This window comes from Lepidochelys kempii, chromosome 11 (assembly GCF_965140285.1).
Source record: "Lepidochelys kempii isolate rLepKem1 chromosome 11, rLepKem1.hap1, whole genome shotgun sequence".
Lineage (NCBI taxonomy): Eukaryota > Metazoa > Chordata > Testudines > Cheloniidae > Lepidochelys > Lepidochelys kempii.
In genome coordinates, this window is record NC_136390.1 from 2,777,858 (window position 1) to 2,792,982 (window position 15,125).

Consider the following 15,125-nt stretch of genomic DNA (forward strand, 5'->3'; position numbering starts at 1 on the left):
GGACTCCTGGGTTCTAACCCCCCCTCCCCTACCCCCCACTCTCTGGGCGATGGGGGCATGTCCCTGACCAGCCCCCGAATGGGGAGAGCGATCCTGAAAAAGCTGCCTTCTGGGGGGAGGGGAAGTTTAACCCCTTCGTGTCTGCAAAGCCCTGGGCAGACTGGGGGGCCGGCTGCAGGGCCCCAGGGCTCCCCACTCTGACCCGGCCTTCCCCCCCACAGCTATAAGAAGGGTGGCGTCGCCTCGGGGATGAAGCACGTGGAGACCAACACGTACAACGTGCAACGGCTGCTGCACGTGAAGGGCAAGAAGAATGTGGTGGCTGGAGAGGTGGGTGATGGTGGGGGAGGGTGGCTGGCACAAGCCCCGGAACCCCCAGTCCAAGCGCGGCCGCAAATTGGCTCGGGGCTTAACCCCAGCTCCTGGGGCCCTTTGCCAAAAGCCAGCTCAGGGCAGCGTACACACGCGGTTCTCCTTCACTTCCTGTCCTAAACATTTGCCCTGAGCCGCGGTGCGTCGTTAGCAGCCGCACCCCACCCCAGAGGTGGCCGCATTTCCGCACTGGGCAGGTAATCCCTGCGCCGCGTTGCTGTGTGTCTGTTGGAGGGCTGCCGCGCCCCACCCCAGAGGCAGCTGCGTTTGATTGGTGGGGGATGCTGTGGCCATAACGCAAATGAAGCTAATGAAATTCATTGTAATGGGGGAGCTGAGGCCTGAGAGGTTCATGTCAGGGTGAGCCTGCTCAGGAGCTGTAGGCACTGGTTTCAGGGTATGTGAAATGCTGCCTTCTGCAAGGGGGGACTCAGAATTGCATTGCTGTGTGTCATAGGCCCTGTACTGCCACCAGCTGGTGGGGATTCACTTTTAACTCCCATCCCAGGGAGAACTCTTTGGCGCTAGAGAACCCAGGAGTTCTGCCTCCAGCCCTGTGCTTTACACCCTTGTTCCCCCACTGACCTGGCTGCCCTTCTCCTGCAGGTGGAGATGAGCTGGAACAGCTTCAACCAGGGGGATGTTTTCCTGCTGGATCTGGGCAAGCTCATCATCCAGTGGAACGGGCCGGAGAGCAACCGCGCTGAGAGGCTGAAGGTAGCATGGCAGCATCCCAGCTCGGAGGGGCCAGAACCCCCCGCCCGCCCCCCGCCCCGGGGGCCTCTGTGAGCCTTGGGCAGCCTCTGCTGCTGGGGTCCTGTCATCCAGCCCTTACTGGCTACTGAGTGAGACCCCGGTGGGGACGTGTCCCACTGGGGTCTCTCCAGTGGCCTCGCCTGCTGTCGCTGTTTGCTCAGCCCTCATCCTTCCCTGGGAGCCCCCCATCCCTGCAGTGTTCGGGGCTCAGCCCCTCATCTCTGCTCTCACCTGAGGGAGTGGGAGACCCAAACACCCCCTCCGCAGAGGGAGAAGCTGGGACGGGACATGGATCAACTGTCCCTGCAAGTCCCCTTTGCATGGTGGGGAGCCCAAATGGGTTGGTCCCCCCCCAAGTCAGCCCCGCCCCAAGAGAGTGGGTCTCCCCTATGGCAGCGCTGATGCCCCTCACTCCCGAGCCGCAACCCCCTATTAGCTCAGCCCTGCCCCCCGCAGCTCTGCCGGTGCCCCTCACTCCCAACCTGCAACCCCCTGCTAGCCCAGTCCTGGGCTCCTGCAACCGCTCTGTCGATGCCCCTCACCCCAGACCCACAGCCCCCTGTATTATTCCATAAATCAGCTGCCCTGTGGCTGCTGCCCGGCCCGGGTTGCTCTCACGTGTGACGCCAGCCCCATGGCCTGTTTTGGTGCAGGGCATGAACTTGGCCAAGGACATCCGAGACCGCGAGCGGGGCGGGCGTGCCGATGTGGGTGTGGTAGATGGCGAGGATGAGGCGGTCTGCCCAGAGCTGATGAAGATTCTCACCCACGTGCTGGGGGACCGGAAGGAGATCAAGCCAGCCATCCCCGACACCGTGGTGGACCAGAAGCTGAAAACCTCTCTCAAGCTCTACCAGTGAGTCACCCAGGGGAGGGGCCAATACGCAGAGCGTGGGGAGAAGGAAGCTGTCAGCCCCGTCAGGAGAGGAGACCCCTGCCCAAGCAGGGCTTGTGTGATCTCCCCCCAGGACTCTCCCATGCCCTGGAGTGCCCACACTGCATCTTATCTAAGGCTAAAAAGGGCTTCAGGCCCATCAATCCACACCCCAAAGTACTAGCTGTATAGCAGCTTCCTGCAGCAGTGAGTTCCTCCAGTTAATTGCAATGCATTTCCGTTCTCCCTTCTCCCTATTACCTTCTTCGTGCCCTGTAGCTCCCCGTGGTGCTTGCATCATGAAATACTCCTCCTACAGAGACAGCAAGAACAGCTACGGAGCAAATCCCTCCGGGGCTAGTCAGAGCGGTGTCAGGTGAAGTCAGTTTTAAAGTCAATAGCTCAGCCGGCTTTGCTCTCTGGAGAGCTGTGGCTAGGGTTAAATCTCTCTCCAGTTGTCGCTGCTGTGAAAGGTTTTTAGCCGTGAACTCAGGAACCAGCCTGTTTCTGACGTGTGCCTGTTTCACCCTTTTCAGCCAACGTGCGCACAGCTCCCATAAAACGTTGCTCTTCCCTGGTTCTTGAATTCTCTGGTGGAAACCTGCTTTTTCGTAATCCGCATTCCTCTGAGGTAGAAAACATGCATCAGACAGAGCCAGATCCCTTTCAGCATCATCTTTGTGACCATCTGCAGGGAAGTCCAGGGAGTTAGAGATCTGCTCTGCCTGCTTCCCCACAGCATAAATGAAAGGAGATCCCTGCACATCACCGGGGGGTCTGTGGAGTCTGCAATGCGAAATCTCTATTTCCACGCTGTCCGTTGTGAGGGTTTGTCTCTGGGGCACGGAACTGGGGCACGGTGATGAGATTCTGCCACCTTTGTTGCTTTGTTCCTTTTGGTTGCAACCTTTGTGGCTGTTTTCCTTCTGTTTCTGTCTTCTGTTTACTCCTGACACCATGTCATGAACTTCTGTAGCTTGCTTAGATACACCAGCTGTGTTCATCGGAAGGACTTTTAAGACTGTCCCAGTTATGGCTGAGGTTAGAGTTAAAGAAGTATTTCGCACAGAGCCCCACTGAGTGGCTGAATTGCACCATACAGTTTAGCATCCCAGGCCAGGTTCGCAGCGTCTAAAGGGGCAGTGCCCTCTTAGCCCCGTGCCATGCGTGCCCTGCTCTGTGCGCTGGGCCATGGCTGAGCTGGGGTTGTGTCTGGTTTCTCGCAGCGTCTCCGATGCGGAGGGGAACCTGGTGATCCAAGAGGTCGCCACCCGCCCCCTGACCCAAGATCTGCTGCAGCACGAGGTATGTGGCCCCTGCGGGAGGCTCCCGAGGGGTTTCCTCTGACTCTCCCCTGAGCTCTTAGGAGCCGGGCGCACAGACGACAGGGCCCTGGATGAGGGTCACTCCGCAGCAGATTCATGAGCAGGGCCCAGTGTGGGTCTTTAACCCCCGGGCCCTGCGGGAGGGATGGTTCAGCTACCTATGCTGCCCCCTCACCCATCAGCTGGCATCACCTCGCTGATCTCTGTGCCTGGCCCCCGCTGGCCGGTCTCTCCAGCTCTCCCACCACGCCAGTATTTGAGCAGAGCGGTCCCTGCCCAGGAGGACGGGGAGGGTCCGACGGGCTAGGAAGGATGTCTCCATCCCTTTGCCCACTTGACACCTCCGTCGGGCAGTCCCACGTGCCCAGGGCGACCCGCTGGGAGCTGAGCCAGCAGAGGGGACCCACGGCTATGGGATCCTGACCCACTGAGCCCACCAGTTGCTGGTGGTGCAGGGGGGCTCCAACCTGACCCCTCTCCCCCGACCCCCCAGGACTGCTACATTCTCGACCAGGGTGGCCTGACCATCTACGTCTGGAAAGGCAGGAACTCCAGCAAGCAGGAGAAGCAGCAGGCCATGAGCAGAGCCCTGGTGAGTGGCAGGGGCTGGGATGGAGAGAGACCCTGTGCCCCGCGCACCCCTGGGTGGGTGGGTGGGGGTTGCATGTTCCCCGGTGTGACCTCACGGTGCCCCCTGCTGTCTGTCAGCCCTGTGGAAATTAACCCCTTGGGGTCTGGACAGCTCCTGTGCTGTGGATTAGTGGCTGGGAAACCCCCGAGAGGACGCAGCGCCCCCTACAGGTGATTCTCTCCTAGCTGCGTCAGCCCTGGGGGATTAGGGTGTGTCCGTGGGTGGGGCCCTGAGCTGCCCGCCTGGGCCCTGCCTCTCCTTGCTCCACTGTCACACCCAGTGTAACGGCCCTTCTGTTAGTGGAGTCACTCCTGATTCACACCAGCACAGGTGACAGGCCCCCAGAGCTCTGCGTCGAACCTGCCGTGCGACAGAGCCTGGTGTTACACACACACACACTCTGCTTTGTACCTGCCGTCCTGGGGACCTGGGTGGAGACCCAGGAGTGTTTGGGGGGGGGGCTGTTAAAAGGCTGCCCCCATCAGGGAGCGGGCACCACTCTCCCTGCAGCGCCCCAGGCTCTCCGATAGCCCGGTGCACCGATGGCTTGGCGGTGACGTCGCTGGCTGGACGAGGGGCTGGAGAGGGGACGCCCTCTCTCTGCTGCTCCCCCAGCACTTTTGTGGCTCCCCCCCACCCACTGGGTGCTGGCTCTTGCAGGGGTTCATCAAAGCCAAGAACTACCCGCCCAGCACCCCCGTGCAGACCGAGAATGACAGGGCCGAGTCGGCCATGTTCAAGCAGCTCTTCCAGAAATGGACCGTCAACAACCAGACCAGCGGCCTGGGCAAGACCCACACCCGGGGCAAAGTGGGTAAGAGCCGGAGGCCTGGGCACTAGCGGGTCAGGGCCTGGCACCAGGAAGCGGCAGAGCGGCCCAAGCCAGCCCCTCGTTCCCACGCAGGGGGTGGGGGCCGAGGAAGGGTCCTGTGGCAGCCACACCAAATTCTGGTGCGGAAGGGGGCGGGGCTCAGCTCTGGGGGGCTGCTGGGTGTCCCTCGATACCACCGCCCCCCCGAGCTGTGAGTGGACTGGTCCTGCTGGGCCTGACCCCTTCCCCCCAGCCTCAGTGCCCGTCGTTCTCCCCCAGCCAAAGTGGAGCAGGTCAAGTTCGACGCCACCACCATGCACGCCAAGCCCGAGGTGGCCGCGCAGCAGAAGATGGTGGACGACGGCTCCGGGGAGGTCGAGGTAAAGAACGGGCCGCCGGCCGTAGGCCTGGCCAACAGCGGGGATCGAACCGGGGACCCGGCAGCCGCTGCGAAGCCAGGCTCAGGGACTGGGGCTGTCACAGCCCCGGCTCCTGTGTGGCTCAGCCCAGAGGGAGACACGGGGGCCCCCCACACCTGCTGGGTACATGGGCTCCCCCGTGTGACCAGTGGGACCCCCGACCTTGGGGCACAGCTGTCCGGTGGGTGTTGACAGGGTCAGCAGAGCGAGGTGCCGTGGGGGGAGGAGTGGGAGGCCCCGGGGCCATGCTGAAGGCCAGACCAGCCAGTGCGCGGCTGAGCAGAGCCGGTGCCGATGGCAGGAGGCTCACAGACCCAGCCCAGCTCCGTGATGGGGCACCATGCGGCCCGTCGTTAGCAGGCCTGGCTGGCGCTGCTGGCATGGAGCAGGGCCACGCGGCATGGGCCCCCTGCCCAGGCTGGCGCATCCTCCAGGTGTCACATGGAGACTGAGACGTTGGCTCTCCAGACCCCTAGCCTCTGGGCTCTGCCCCCCAGCACCCCCACGGCAGGGGGCGCTGGCAGCTCCTGATGCCCCCAGCCCTTGGACTCTGCCCCCCCAGCATCCCCACGGCCCTGCTGCGAAGTGCCGGCCGGGGGCGGGTGTGGGGTGGTAGGAGCCAGCCCCCGGCTCATTCCCAGCTCCCCGGCAGGTCTGGCGCATTGAGGACCTGGAGCTGGCGCCGGTGGACAAGCACTGGCTGGGCCATTTCTACGGGGGCGACTGTTACCTTATCCTCTACAAGTACCTGGTCAATAACAAGCTGCATTGCATCATCTACATCTGGCAGGTGCGTGGGCCCCCCGCTGCCCCAGCCTGCGGGGTGGGATCCCGTCTCCGACGGGCTCAGGGCAGGGTCATCCCGGACCCCCGGCTGAGATCCCAGCTCCAGCGGGGGCCAGGGCCAGCAGGCGTGGGATGACCCCTCCCCCCGCCACGAATCCCGGCCCGTGTGTAACAGGCAGAGATCGGCTCTCGCACCGATGCCAGGTGTTAATCTCCCTGCCAGAAATCATGTCGTCACTGACCAGGCTACCTGCTCGTGTTACCCACGGACGAGTCCAGACTCATCTCTCGTCTTCAGCGCCCTGCTGTGGCAGAGAGTTCCGCAGGCCGATCACGCGCTGGGTGTAAACACCTTGGCTTCATTTTGAATTTGCCCCATTTCAGCCTCACGTAACGTCTCCTTGTTCCCGTGTTGTAACCACGGGGCCAGAGCTGATGCACCCTGGGCCAGCCCTTCCCCCAGAGCGCTCTGCAGTCACGACGCAACATCCCAGAGCAGGGGGTGGGAGTGAGGTCACAACACAGGGGGGTTCCCTCTACCCGGTCAGTTAATGCTAGCCAATGGCCACTCTGGGCTGGTTTGCATCTTCCACGTGCCACTCAGGTCCTAACCAGGCTGTTAATTCGCTGCGGGGTGGGGCTTTATCGTCATCGTTATTTCCCAGATGGGGAAACTGAGGCCCGACCTCACTCTCCGAGGTGCCGACTCCCCTGACTTTCGGGATTGCGTGACTCTCCCAGGGCTGGGTCAGTGTTGGCGCTGGGGTTGGAGCACCGGCTGCCCAGCCCTGGGCCCGGTGCTCCTGCAGCTGGGGGTCCCAGGGGTTGTGTGGCCCCGATCCCCACTCTGAGCCCCTCTCCTCCGTCCCTCACCCTTGCCTAGGGCCGCCATGCCAGCAAGGATGAGATCACTGCCTCGGCCTACCAGGCCGTCGCCCTGGACCAGCAGTACAGCAACGCGGCCGTGCAGGTGCGGGTGCCCATGGGGAAGGAGCCTGCCCACCTCATGGCCATCTTCAAGGGCAAGATGGTGGTGTACGCGGTGAGTGCCAGGGATGGGGGCGGGGGGAGGTCCCTGCGCCATCACCCCTGGCCTGCCACTCGGGGCTCTGCCGAGGGTGCTGGGGCTGCGCCGGGCACTGCCCACCTGCCTGCAATAGTCCAGCCCCTGGGAGACAGCTCTGCTCCCCCCCAGCCACGGAGCCCAGAGCCCCAGGCAAGCGGGCATGCGGGCCGCGCTGTCCCCTCTCTGCCAACGAGGAAACCAAGGCACGGGGAGAAAGCACTTGCTTGAGGCTGCTCCGCAAACCAGGGGGGCAGAAGCGAGGCAAACCCCCGGCCTCAGGCACTGGCTGGAAGGTGGGGCTTGGGATGAAATGGGCAAGCTGATCCGTGGGGCTGGAGCCGCGGTGGGCTCCCCCAGGCTGTTACAACCGGCCCACGAGCTGCGTTCATGGGTGGCAAAGGGGCTCCTAGCCTTAGGTCGGTGCTATAGCGGACCCCATTCCCCCGCCCCGTCAGGGCCGCAGAGTGAGGGTGGAGGCCGGTTTGACGTCTTCTCTCCCTCCCCCCCCCCTCCCCCCCGCGACGCTGTTCCCCAGGGCGGCACCTCGCGGGCTGGCAGCACGGAGCCGGTGCCGTCCACCCGCCTCTTCCACGTGCACGGCACCAACGAGTACAACACCAAGGCCATCGAGGTGCCCCCGCGTGCCTGCTCCCTCAACTCCAACGACGTCTTCGTGCTGAAGACGCAGGCCTGCTGCTACCTCTGGTACGGGAAGGTGGGTATGGTGCTCGGGAGCCTCTGGCTGGGGGCCGGAGAACCTGAGCCAGCGGCGAGGTGCTCGGGGTAGAGAAGTATTCTCCCTGGCCTGGGGGAGGCCTGGAGCCACCTTCGTTGTAGGGTCCCCCAGACACCTGGCTGGTCCACCCTGGAGGGGTCCCGCCCCCTGCTGCCATCCCACCGGGATCCCATCTCGCTCCCCTGCCAGCGGGGAGGATGGCGCTGAGGACGGGCTGGACCCATGGCGGGTTCTCGGCGCTGCACTGGGAGGCCGCGCGGACCCTCCGGGGGGTCCTGACCGATTGCGCTCTGGTTCCCCGCAGGGCTGCAGCGGGGACGAGCGGGAGATGGCAAAGACCGTGGCCGACCTCATCGCCAAAACAGAGAAGCTGGTAATAGCCGAGGGCCAGGAGCCGGACAACTTCTGGGTGGCCCTGGGTGGGAAATCCCAGTATGCCAACATTAAGCGGTAAGGGCTGCGCACCGCTGGGACCCATCAGGCACGGAGCGCGGGGCCATCCCCCTGGCAAGTCTTGTCCGTGACTCTGCCATCCCCAGCCAGAAGGTTCCTGCCCCGCAGAGCTCTGGGGAGGGATTGAGCTGTAGTAGGGTTAGCATTCGAGACACTGTATTATAATAAACTTGAGGAGAACCATGAGAACGGCCCCTAGCTCGTGTTTAGCTCTTCCCAGCAGCAGGTCCCAACGCGCTTCACCACAGAGGTCAACGTCAGTGCCATCACCCCCATGTTACAGATGAGGAAACCGAGTCCCTGAAGCAGCTTGCCCAAGGTCACCCCATGGCTGAGCCAGGCGTAAATCCCAGTATGGTGCTCTATCCCCTGGGCAGCAGAGCCTCAGGAGGAGGAAGGGCAAGTGGCTGACCTCATTGAAGCAGTCATGACCAGGCTGGGTTGGTCACCGCCTCCACCCCCCGAGAGCACCGTGAACCGGAGGGGAGCAGTGGGTTTGGCTGCAGGCTGGCCATCGCGCTACCTTCTAGGTTAGGGTGGTGGCATCTCAAGAACACGAGTTGCCACCTCTCTGCAACGTGCCGGGCGGGTCTCTGGTCCCACGGGCACATCCCAGCCCAGGCCCCGGGGACTAAGGGGCGGGCCGCCAGCACCGCTCCGAGGTGTGCTGGACGTAGGACCGACACGCAGCAGCCTGGTATGACATCCCTGGGGGGCAACACGAGGCTGTTGCCCGCCAAGGTCAAAGTCCAAGTGTGGGGGGAACCTTGAGCCAGAGGAAATAGGATCATGGCCAGAGCCAAATATTCTTCCATCTGAGAAAGCCCTTTGGCTGCCGTTGCGTGTTGGCCCGGGGTAGTTCTCCAGGTGGGCAGCCCCTGCACCTGTTGGCCCCCAGGGGTCAAGCAGCTGGATGTCGAGCTGGAGCCAAGGGCCAGGCTGGGTTCTCTAGTTCTGACCCTCCTTCCCCCCTTGTTCACAGACTGCAGGAGGAGACCTTGTCGATAACGCCCCGCCTCTTCGAATGCTCCAATCAGACCGGCACATTCATTGCCACGGAGATCACCGATTTTATCCAGGATGACCTGGAGGATGACGACATCTTCCTGCTGGACACCTGGGACCAGGTAGGGTGGGGCTGGGACGGGGCCTGAGACAGGGCCAGGGGTCTTACAAGGTAATGTGGGGAGCCTTCAGCCCCACTGTCTCCCCCAGGGAGTCTGTATTTTAGTCCCCCTAGCACAGACAAGGGAGCCGAAAGACGTCTCTCCCCCACAACCATGCAGCAAGTCACTGGCAAGCCAGGGTTAGAATTGGGAATCTACCAACCCCTCACGTCTTCCTCCGGGCCGCATTGGCCGCCCAGAGCCAGAATTCCTGGCTGCTGGCCCCCTGCTTTCAGCCCCAGGTCCGTCCGTCCTCTCCTGGAATCATAGAATCATAGACTATCAGGGTTGGAAGGGACCTCAGGAGGTCATCTAGTCCAACCCCCTGCTCAAAGCAGGACCAATCCCCAATTTTTGCCACAGATCCCTAAATGGCCCCCTCAAGGATTGAACTCACAACCCTGGGTTTAGCAGGCCAATGCTCAAACCACTGAGCTATCCCTCCCCCCAAGAGACCAAGCGCCAGGGAACGCGGCCCACCACCGGCCCAGGAATGGGCTAGTTGGGGCTTTCCCATGTTAGCGGATGGCGAGGGGGCGGTGTGGGAAGCCGCTGGCCTGGGGCCTCCTGGCATTGTCACGGAGGGGCTGTTTCTCGCGCAGGTGTTCTTCTGGATTGGGGAGCACGCAAACGAGACGGAGAAGGCGGCGGCTGCCGTGATGGCGCAGGAGTACCTGAGAACTCACCCCAGCGGGCGCGACCCCGACACGCCCATCATCGTGGTGAAACAAGGCTACGAGCCCCCAACTTTCACGGGCTGGTTCCTGGCCTGGGACCCCCTGAAGTGGAGCGTGAGTGGCTGTGCAGGGCTTCCCCGTTTCCCTTGCCACTGGCAGGAGACATGGGCACAGGCAGGGAACCGTGGGGCATAAAGGCTACATCATCCTTCAGATTTAACAACCCGGGCATCCAGAGACTAACTGGGTAGCCCTGATGCCCTCTTAATCCACAGGCCTGTGGGAGGCTCCCACGCAACTAGCCTCTGCCCAGGGAGATCTTGGGCAGACCAGTCTGGGGCCTCTAGCAAGACCCCAGTGAATGGGGCGGGTGTGTGGCAGAAGTTCTGGGGCACAGACACCCATTCCCCAGGAACCAGCTGGCTGGCCCCACAAAAGGCTCCGTCTCCCATTGCCAACTACCCAAGACAGCCAGTCCCTGGTGCCCGTCGCTTAACGACCCCCAGCACAATCCCCGACCTCCAGCCTAAGCACTGGTGCCACTGACTCCCAGACACTTCCCCCCGTGTTTGCAGCAAACGTCGCTACCCAACTGGTCCCCGCGGGGGCGGGCCTGCCCCTTTGGCAGGGCTCCTGCACCTTTCCCTGCACCCCGACGATCTCCCGAGATCCCCCTCTGGTGAGATATACTCAGAACTGCTGGGGAAGGGAAGGCCCAGGGCTGTACGGAGACGGGGCCAGGCAATGGGACCGAGGCCCAGCCAGGCCCGTGGCAGGGGGAGAGATTTGCAGCAACCAGACCGGTTCTGTCCCAGCACCTGCCCAGCTTGACTTCAGTAACCCAGACGCAGCCCTTCCAAAGCCAGCCAGCTCTGCTCTCCCCACATGCCTGCCTCTGGCCCCTCCCAGCTCAGATCTGGCTTCTCTCCTGCAGGACAGGAAATCCTACGAGGAGCTGAAAGCCGAGCTGGGAGAGGACAGCAAGTTCAGCCAGCTGACAACTGTGAGTATCTTGGGGAAAAGCAGCCTGGCTGCAGGACAGTGCGAGGAAATGGCCATTGGTGCTGAGCTGCCCGCGATGCTACGCACGCCCGCTGGTCGTGGCTATTGAGGGATGCAAAAGCTCCCAGGCTTCCCCCTCCCACACCAGCCAGGACCCGGCTCAGTCAGGAATCGGAGTGATTTCTGGTTTGCCCACACCTGGCAGCACAGCCCCAGGCAGAAATCTTCCCCCTGCGGCGGGGTGTGGGGTTCCAGGGCCCGAGATGTGCAGGTCAGTCTAGAGGTCAGAGTCCCTGGGAGGATAAAGGGTCAGGACGGCAGCAATGAGACGCGGTGGGTACTTTGGCAAAGCCTGGCACACAGCACAGGGTGGGGGCTTTACGGAACAGTCCGGCGATGGCTCCATGTGACTCTCCGACCCCCTCTCCAGGAAATCACAAGCCAAGAGGTTTTCACTGCCAACACCACCTTGAACTCGGCAACCACCCAGACCTTCCCCCTAGAGTTGTTGGTGAACAAGTCCTTGGATGAGCTGCCCACAGGAGTGGACCCTAGCAGGAAAGAGGTGAGAAAGGGTGTGTGTGTGTGAAATCAGGGCATGGCCCACGGCAAAAGCTGCAGCTGTCCCTGCTCTGTAGTGCAGGTGGGCTTTTAGGGTCCGAGCCTGCCCCAGCGACAGAAGAATTTCCTTGGGCCCTGGGGGAACAAAGAGCAGCTCCTTAGCCAGCCAGCTAAGCACAGATCTGAGCCCCGTCCCAGGGCCAGCTCCGTGGTGAGTGGAGATACACTGAGGAGTAAGGAATTTAATACCCAGCGTGCGAGTTCAAGGGTGATGATGTTCCAGGGGCCCAGGGGTCAACCCCAGCTCCTAGTTTGGTCTGGAGGAGGGAGGGTGCTTAGCTAAGGGGCTGTGTTAATTATTTGGGGCCAGTCTTGCTCGAGGGTGAGCGGCTCAACGGGGTTAATTTTGTTGTGTGCATTGTCACATCAAGGATAGCTGGCCTGCTAAACCCAGGGTTGTCAGTTCAATCCTTGATGGGGCCATTTAGTGATCTGGGGCAAAAGTTGGGGACTGGTCCTGCTTTGAGCGGGGGTTGGACTAGATGACCTCCTGAGGTCCTTTCCAACCTTGATATTCTATGATAAATATTGTCCAAGCACCTAGAGCCACGGTGTAAAAAATGGGCCTCCAGGGGGCGCACCGTGTCCACCGGGGTACCAGCCCCGCGTAGAGCAATTTGGAGATGCAGAGGGTGGGCTGCCGCAGAGGATTTAGTTCCTTTGCAGAGGGGGGGCATTTTGTCCCCTGCTGGTTGCAGAGGAGCACGAGCTGGCCCCGTAGAATTACCCAAGTGTGAAGCATCCTCAGGGAGCATCCTCAGTGGGAGTTTTAACAGAAGGAAACAAGCCGCCTTGTGCCACCGGCTCCGAGCCAGCCTCCTGCAGGCTTCCCCCGGCACAGGGAGGTTCAGTTGCAACGTCTGCTGAAAGGCAGCCCGCAGAGCCGTGAGCGGAGTTGAGGAGGGAGCGTAAGCAGTTCTGAATGCCCACAGCATGGGCAGTATCCTGAAAGTAGCGACTCGGGCCCGGGCCCGATGCTTTCTCCAGTGCTGACCTGCTGCAGTCATTGGAGTGTCTGGGAGCTGGGACGTGCAGGGTAGGAGTGCCAGGAGCAAGCAGCTGTGCTCCGTTTTGAGACACCAGCGTACAGGGCTAGGGCCTTCTGTCGAAATGGAAAGGGAGTAACTCCAGCTGATGGCCTCGTGTTCCAGTCCCCGGGGAGACTTGCAAAGGTCTAGGATAATCAGCTGCTTCACTGGTGGCCCAGGTCGTCCTCCAATGGCTCATGCCTCCCTCAGCTCTTGCCATCTACATGTCAGATCTGGAGCTCTCTGCTGGCAGCTGGATACCAGCCTGGAGAGCGATGGTAGCCCAGGGCATTACCTCAAAGCCCCAGGTCTGACTTCCATCTCAATTCCTGCTACCCAGCAAAGCCAGAGGGCTGGGAGGTTGTAGCTCATCAGGACGGCCCTGTCCTCAGGGCTGCAGTTGTCACCACCACCACCTCATCCGAGCCCCTCTGCCTCCCTCAGGAGCACCTGTCCAGTGATGATTTCGAAATGGTCTTCGGCATGCCCCAGAACGCCTTTGCTGCACTGCCCGTGTGGAAGCAACAGAAGCTCAAGAAGGAAAAAGGCCTCTTCTAAGCAGAACTGCAGTGAGATTTGGCCTGAGATGTATTTGGTTTAGTATTAAGAAAGTAAAATTAAAGCTAATTCAGAGAACGGGGCTGTGCACTTGACCCTGCTTAGGTGACAGCTAACCATTCCTCCCCATTGTGATTTTTTGGGCAGGGAAAACACTGAACTCCCACTAGGCTAAAATCTTTACTTTCCAAGCTACCCAACTGATTGGGTTGGTTTGACAGCTATAATTTGTGTGCTGGGATCTTGCCTTAAATGGTGTGGCTGTGGGAAGGACTGGTGAGTGGTGACCAGGCTCTCAAGTAGCACGGCTCCTTCACCCTGGCTTATTTTGTTTGTTCTCCAACCTCCACCCAGGATTGTGCTGAGGCCGCACACAAGGGAGAAACAACAGAGGTGGGAATCAGAAACCTCTGACCTGTAATTCCAGCACCACCACTGACCTGCTGTACAGCCGTGGGGATGTCACAGCACATCTCTGCCTCAGTTTTCCCATCTGTAAGGCGGGGATACTTACATTCCCTAGTCAGTGGTTTGAGGTTCCAAGTAATGTGTTGCTCTGTGGTATTAGAATGATCTTCAGTCTTTCTAGATGTCAGATCTTTGCAAAGCAAACGGTTTATATTTTCACATGTCCTGGTACCTCACTCCTAAAGATAAAGTATACAGCCCACTACTGCAGCCTCCATTAGCTGTTAAGCCTTCATGAAAAGTATTATGCAAATATTTGTGATGCTGAAGGTAAAGGTTCCAGCCACAGCAGGGAGTGACATTTTAAAAATCCATATGCCATACACTTTACTGAAGCACAGTGCAAACTTTAATGACCTTGACCATGTTTGTCGTATTTGTATTACCATGGCACCTGCAGGCCCCGATCAGGGCCCCATTGTGCTAGGGGCTGTACAAACACATAGAAAGTCTGCCCCAGTCTAAGGCAGGATACACTTTGTGGGAGAAAAAGGTGACAGGTAGGTCAGTCTCTACATTAGCTCTAACTGATGTAACATCTTCCAGGGCAGTGGTTCTCAACCAAGGCTACGCGTCCTTCTGGGGACTATGCAGAAGTCTCTCGGGTACATCAGCTTAAGTAGGTATTTGACTAGTTTTACAACAGGCTACATAAAAAACACTAGCAAAGTCAGTACAAACTAAAATTTAATCCAGACAGAACAAGCAAGTAACCAAATTGTCAGTAATAGTGTGGCTGGGACACTTTTGTATTTTTATGTCTGATTTTGTAAGTAGTTTTTAAGTGAGGTGAAAATTTGGGGATACACAAGACAAATCAGACTCCTGAAAGGGGGACAGTCATCTAGAAAGGTTGAGAGCCACTGGCCTAGGGATGCAGGACCTATTTGCTACAGCAGATGTTGCCAACTGTATCACACTTGGCATGGTTTTTTATTAATACAATTCCCTCCCATTCAGTACTGAGATGTGACAATAAAGTTTCCCTTGTGACTTCATTTTGGATTTAAACTCTGATCTCCAAGGCGAAAAGCAAATCCCTTAGCCAGAAAGCCTCACTTGTTAGTGCAGTGGGAGAAGGGAACGTGGGCTTGTGAGGGGAGTAAGTACTGGAATAGCAGGGATTCTTATTAACCACGGACAGAGCTTGGAGCTGCACAGACTAGACGCTCTTGTCCAAAGCGGGCTACAACTGAAATAAATGCACATCTCGACTGACAGACAAGAGAAGAGCCTACATATGCTCTGCAGAGCTGCTTTCACTAGCACTTAAGGTCACTAAAAAAAAAATGCACAAAATAAAAAGTTACTGAGCATAAAAGTGGCCAGACTGGGTCAGACCAAAAGTCCATCCAGCCCAGTGTCCTGTCTGCCGA

The 15,125-nt window shown here is 59.9% G+C and overlaps 1 protein-coding gene across 2 annotated transcripts in view; it reads left to right on the plus strand.

Annotated features, from left to right (window-relative positions):
• Positions 1–14,747, plus strand: part of VIL1 (villin 1) — a 42,779-nt gene extending 28,032 nt beyond the window's left edge. For both annotated transcript variants that reach the window (XM_073304961.2, XM_073304960.2), the window contains exons 5-20: positions 222–330; positions 979–1,089; positions 1,782–1,984; positions 3,229–3,307; positions 3,821–3,919; positions 4,619–4,772; positions 5,049–5,149; positions 5,841–5,978; positions 6,858–7,016; positions 7,576–7,755; positions 8,081–8,226; positions 9,212–9,356; positions 9,998–10,186; positions 11,007–11,075; positions 11,505–11,639; positions 13,168–14,747. In XM_073304961.2, coding sequence (XP_073161062.1) covers positions 222–330; positions 979–1,089; positions 1,782–1,984; positions 3,229–3,307; positions 3,821–3,919; positions 4,619–4,772; positions 5,049–5,149; positions 5,841–5,978; positions 6,858–7,016; positions 7,576–7,755; positions 8,081–8,226; positions 9,212–9,356; positions 9,998–10,186; positions 11,007–11,075; positions 11,505–11,639; positions 13,168–13,281 — 2,131 coding nt within the window. In that variant the 3' untranslated portion in view covers positions 13,282–14,747. The remainder of the gene's footprint in view (positions 1–221; positions 331–978; positions 1,090–1,781; positions 1,985–3,228; positions 3,308–3,820; positions 3,920–4,618; positions 4,773–5,048; positions 5,150–5,840; positions 5,979–6,857; positions 7,017–7,575; positions 7,756–8,080; positions 8,227–9,211; positions 9,357–9,997; positions 10,187–11,006; positions 11,076–11,504; positions 11,640–13,167) is intronic.
• The last annotated feature ends 378 nt before the right edge of the window (positions 14,748–15,125 follow it).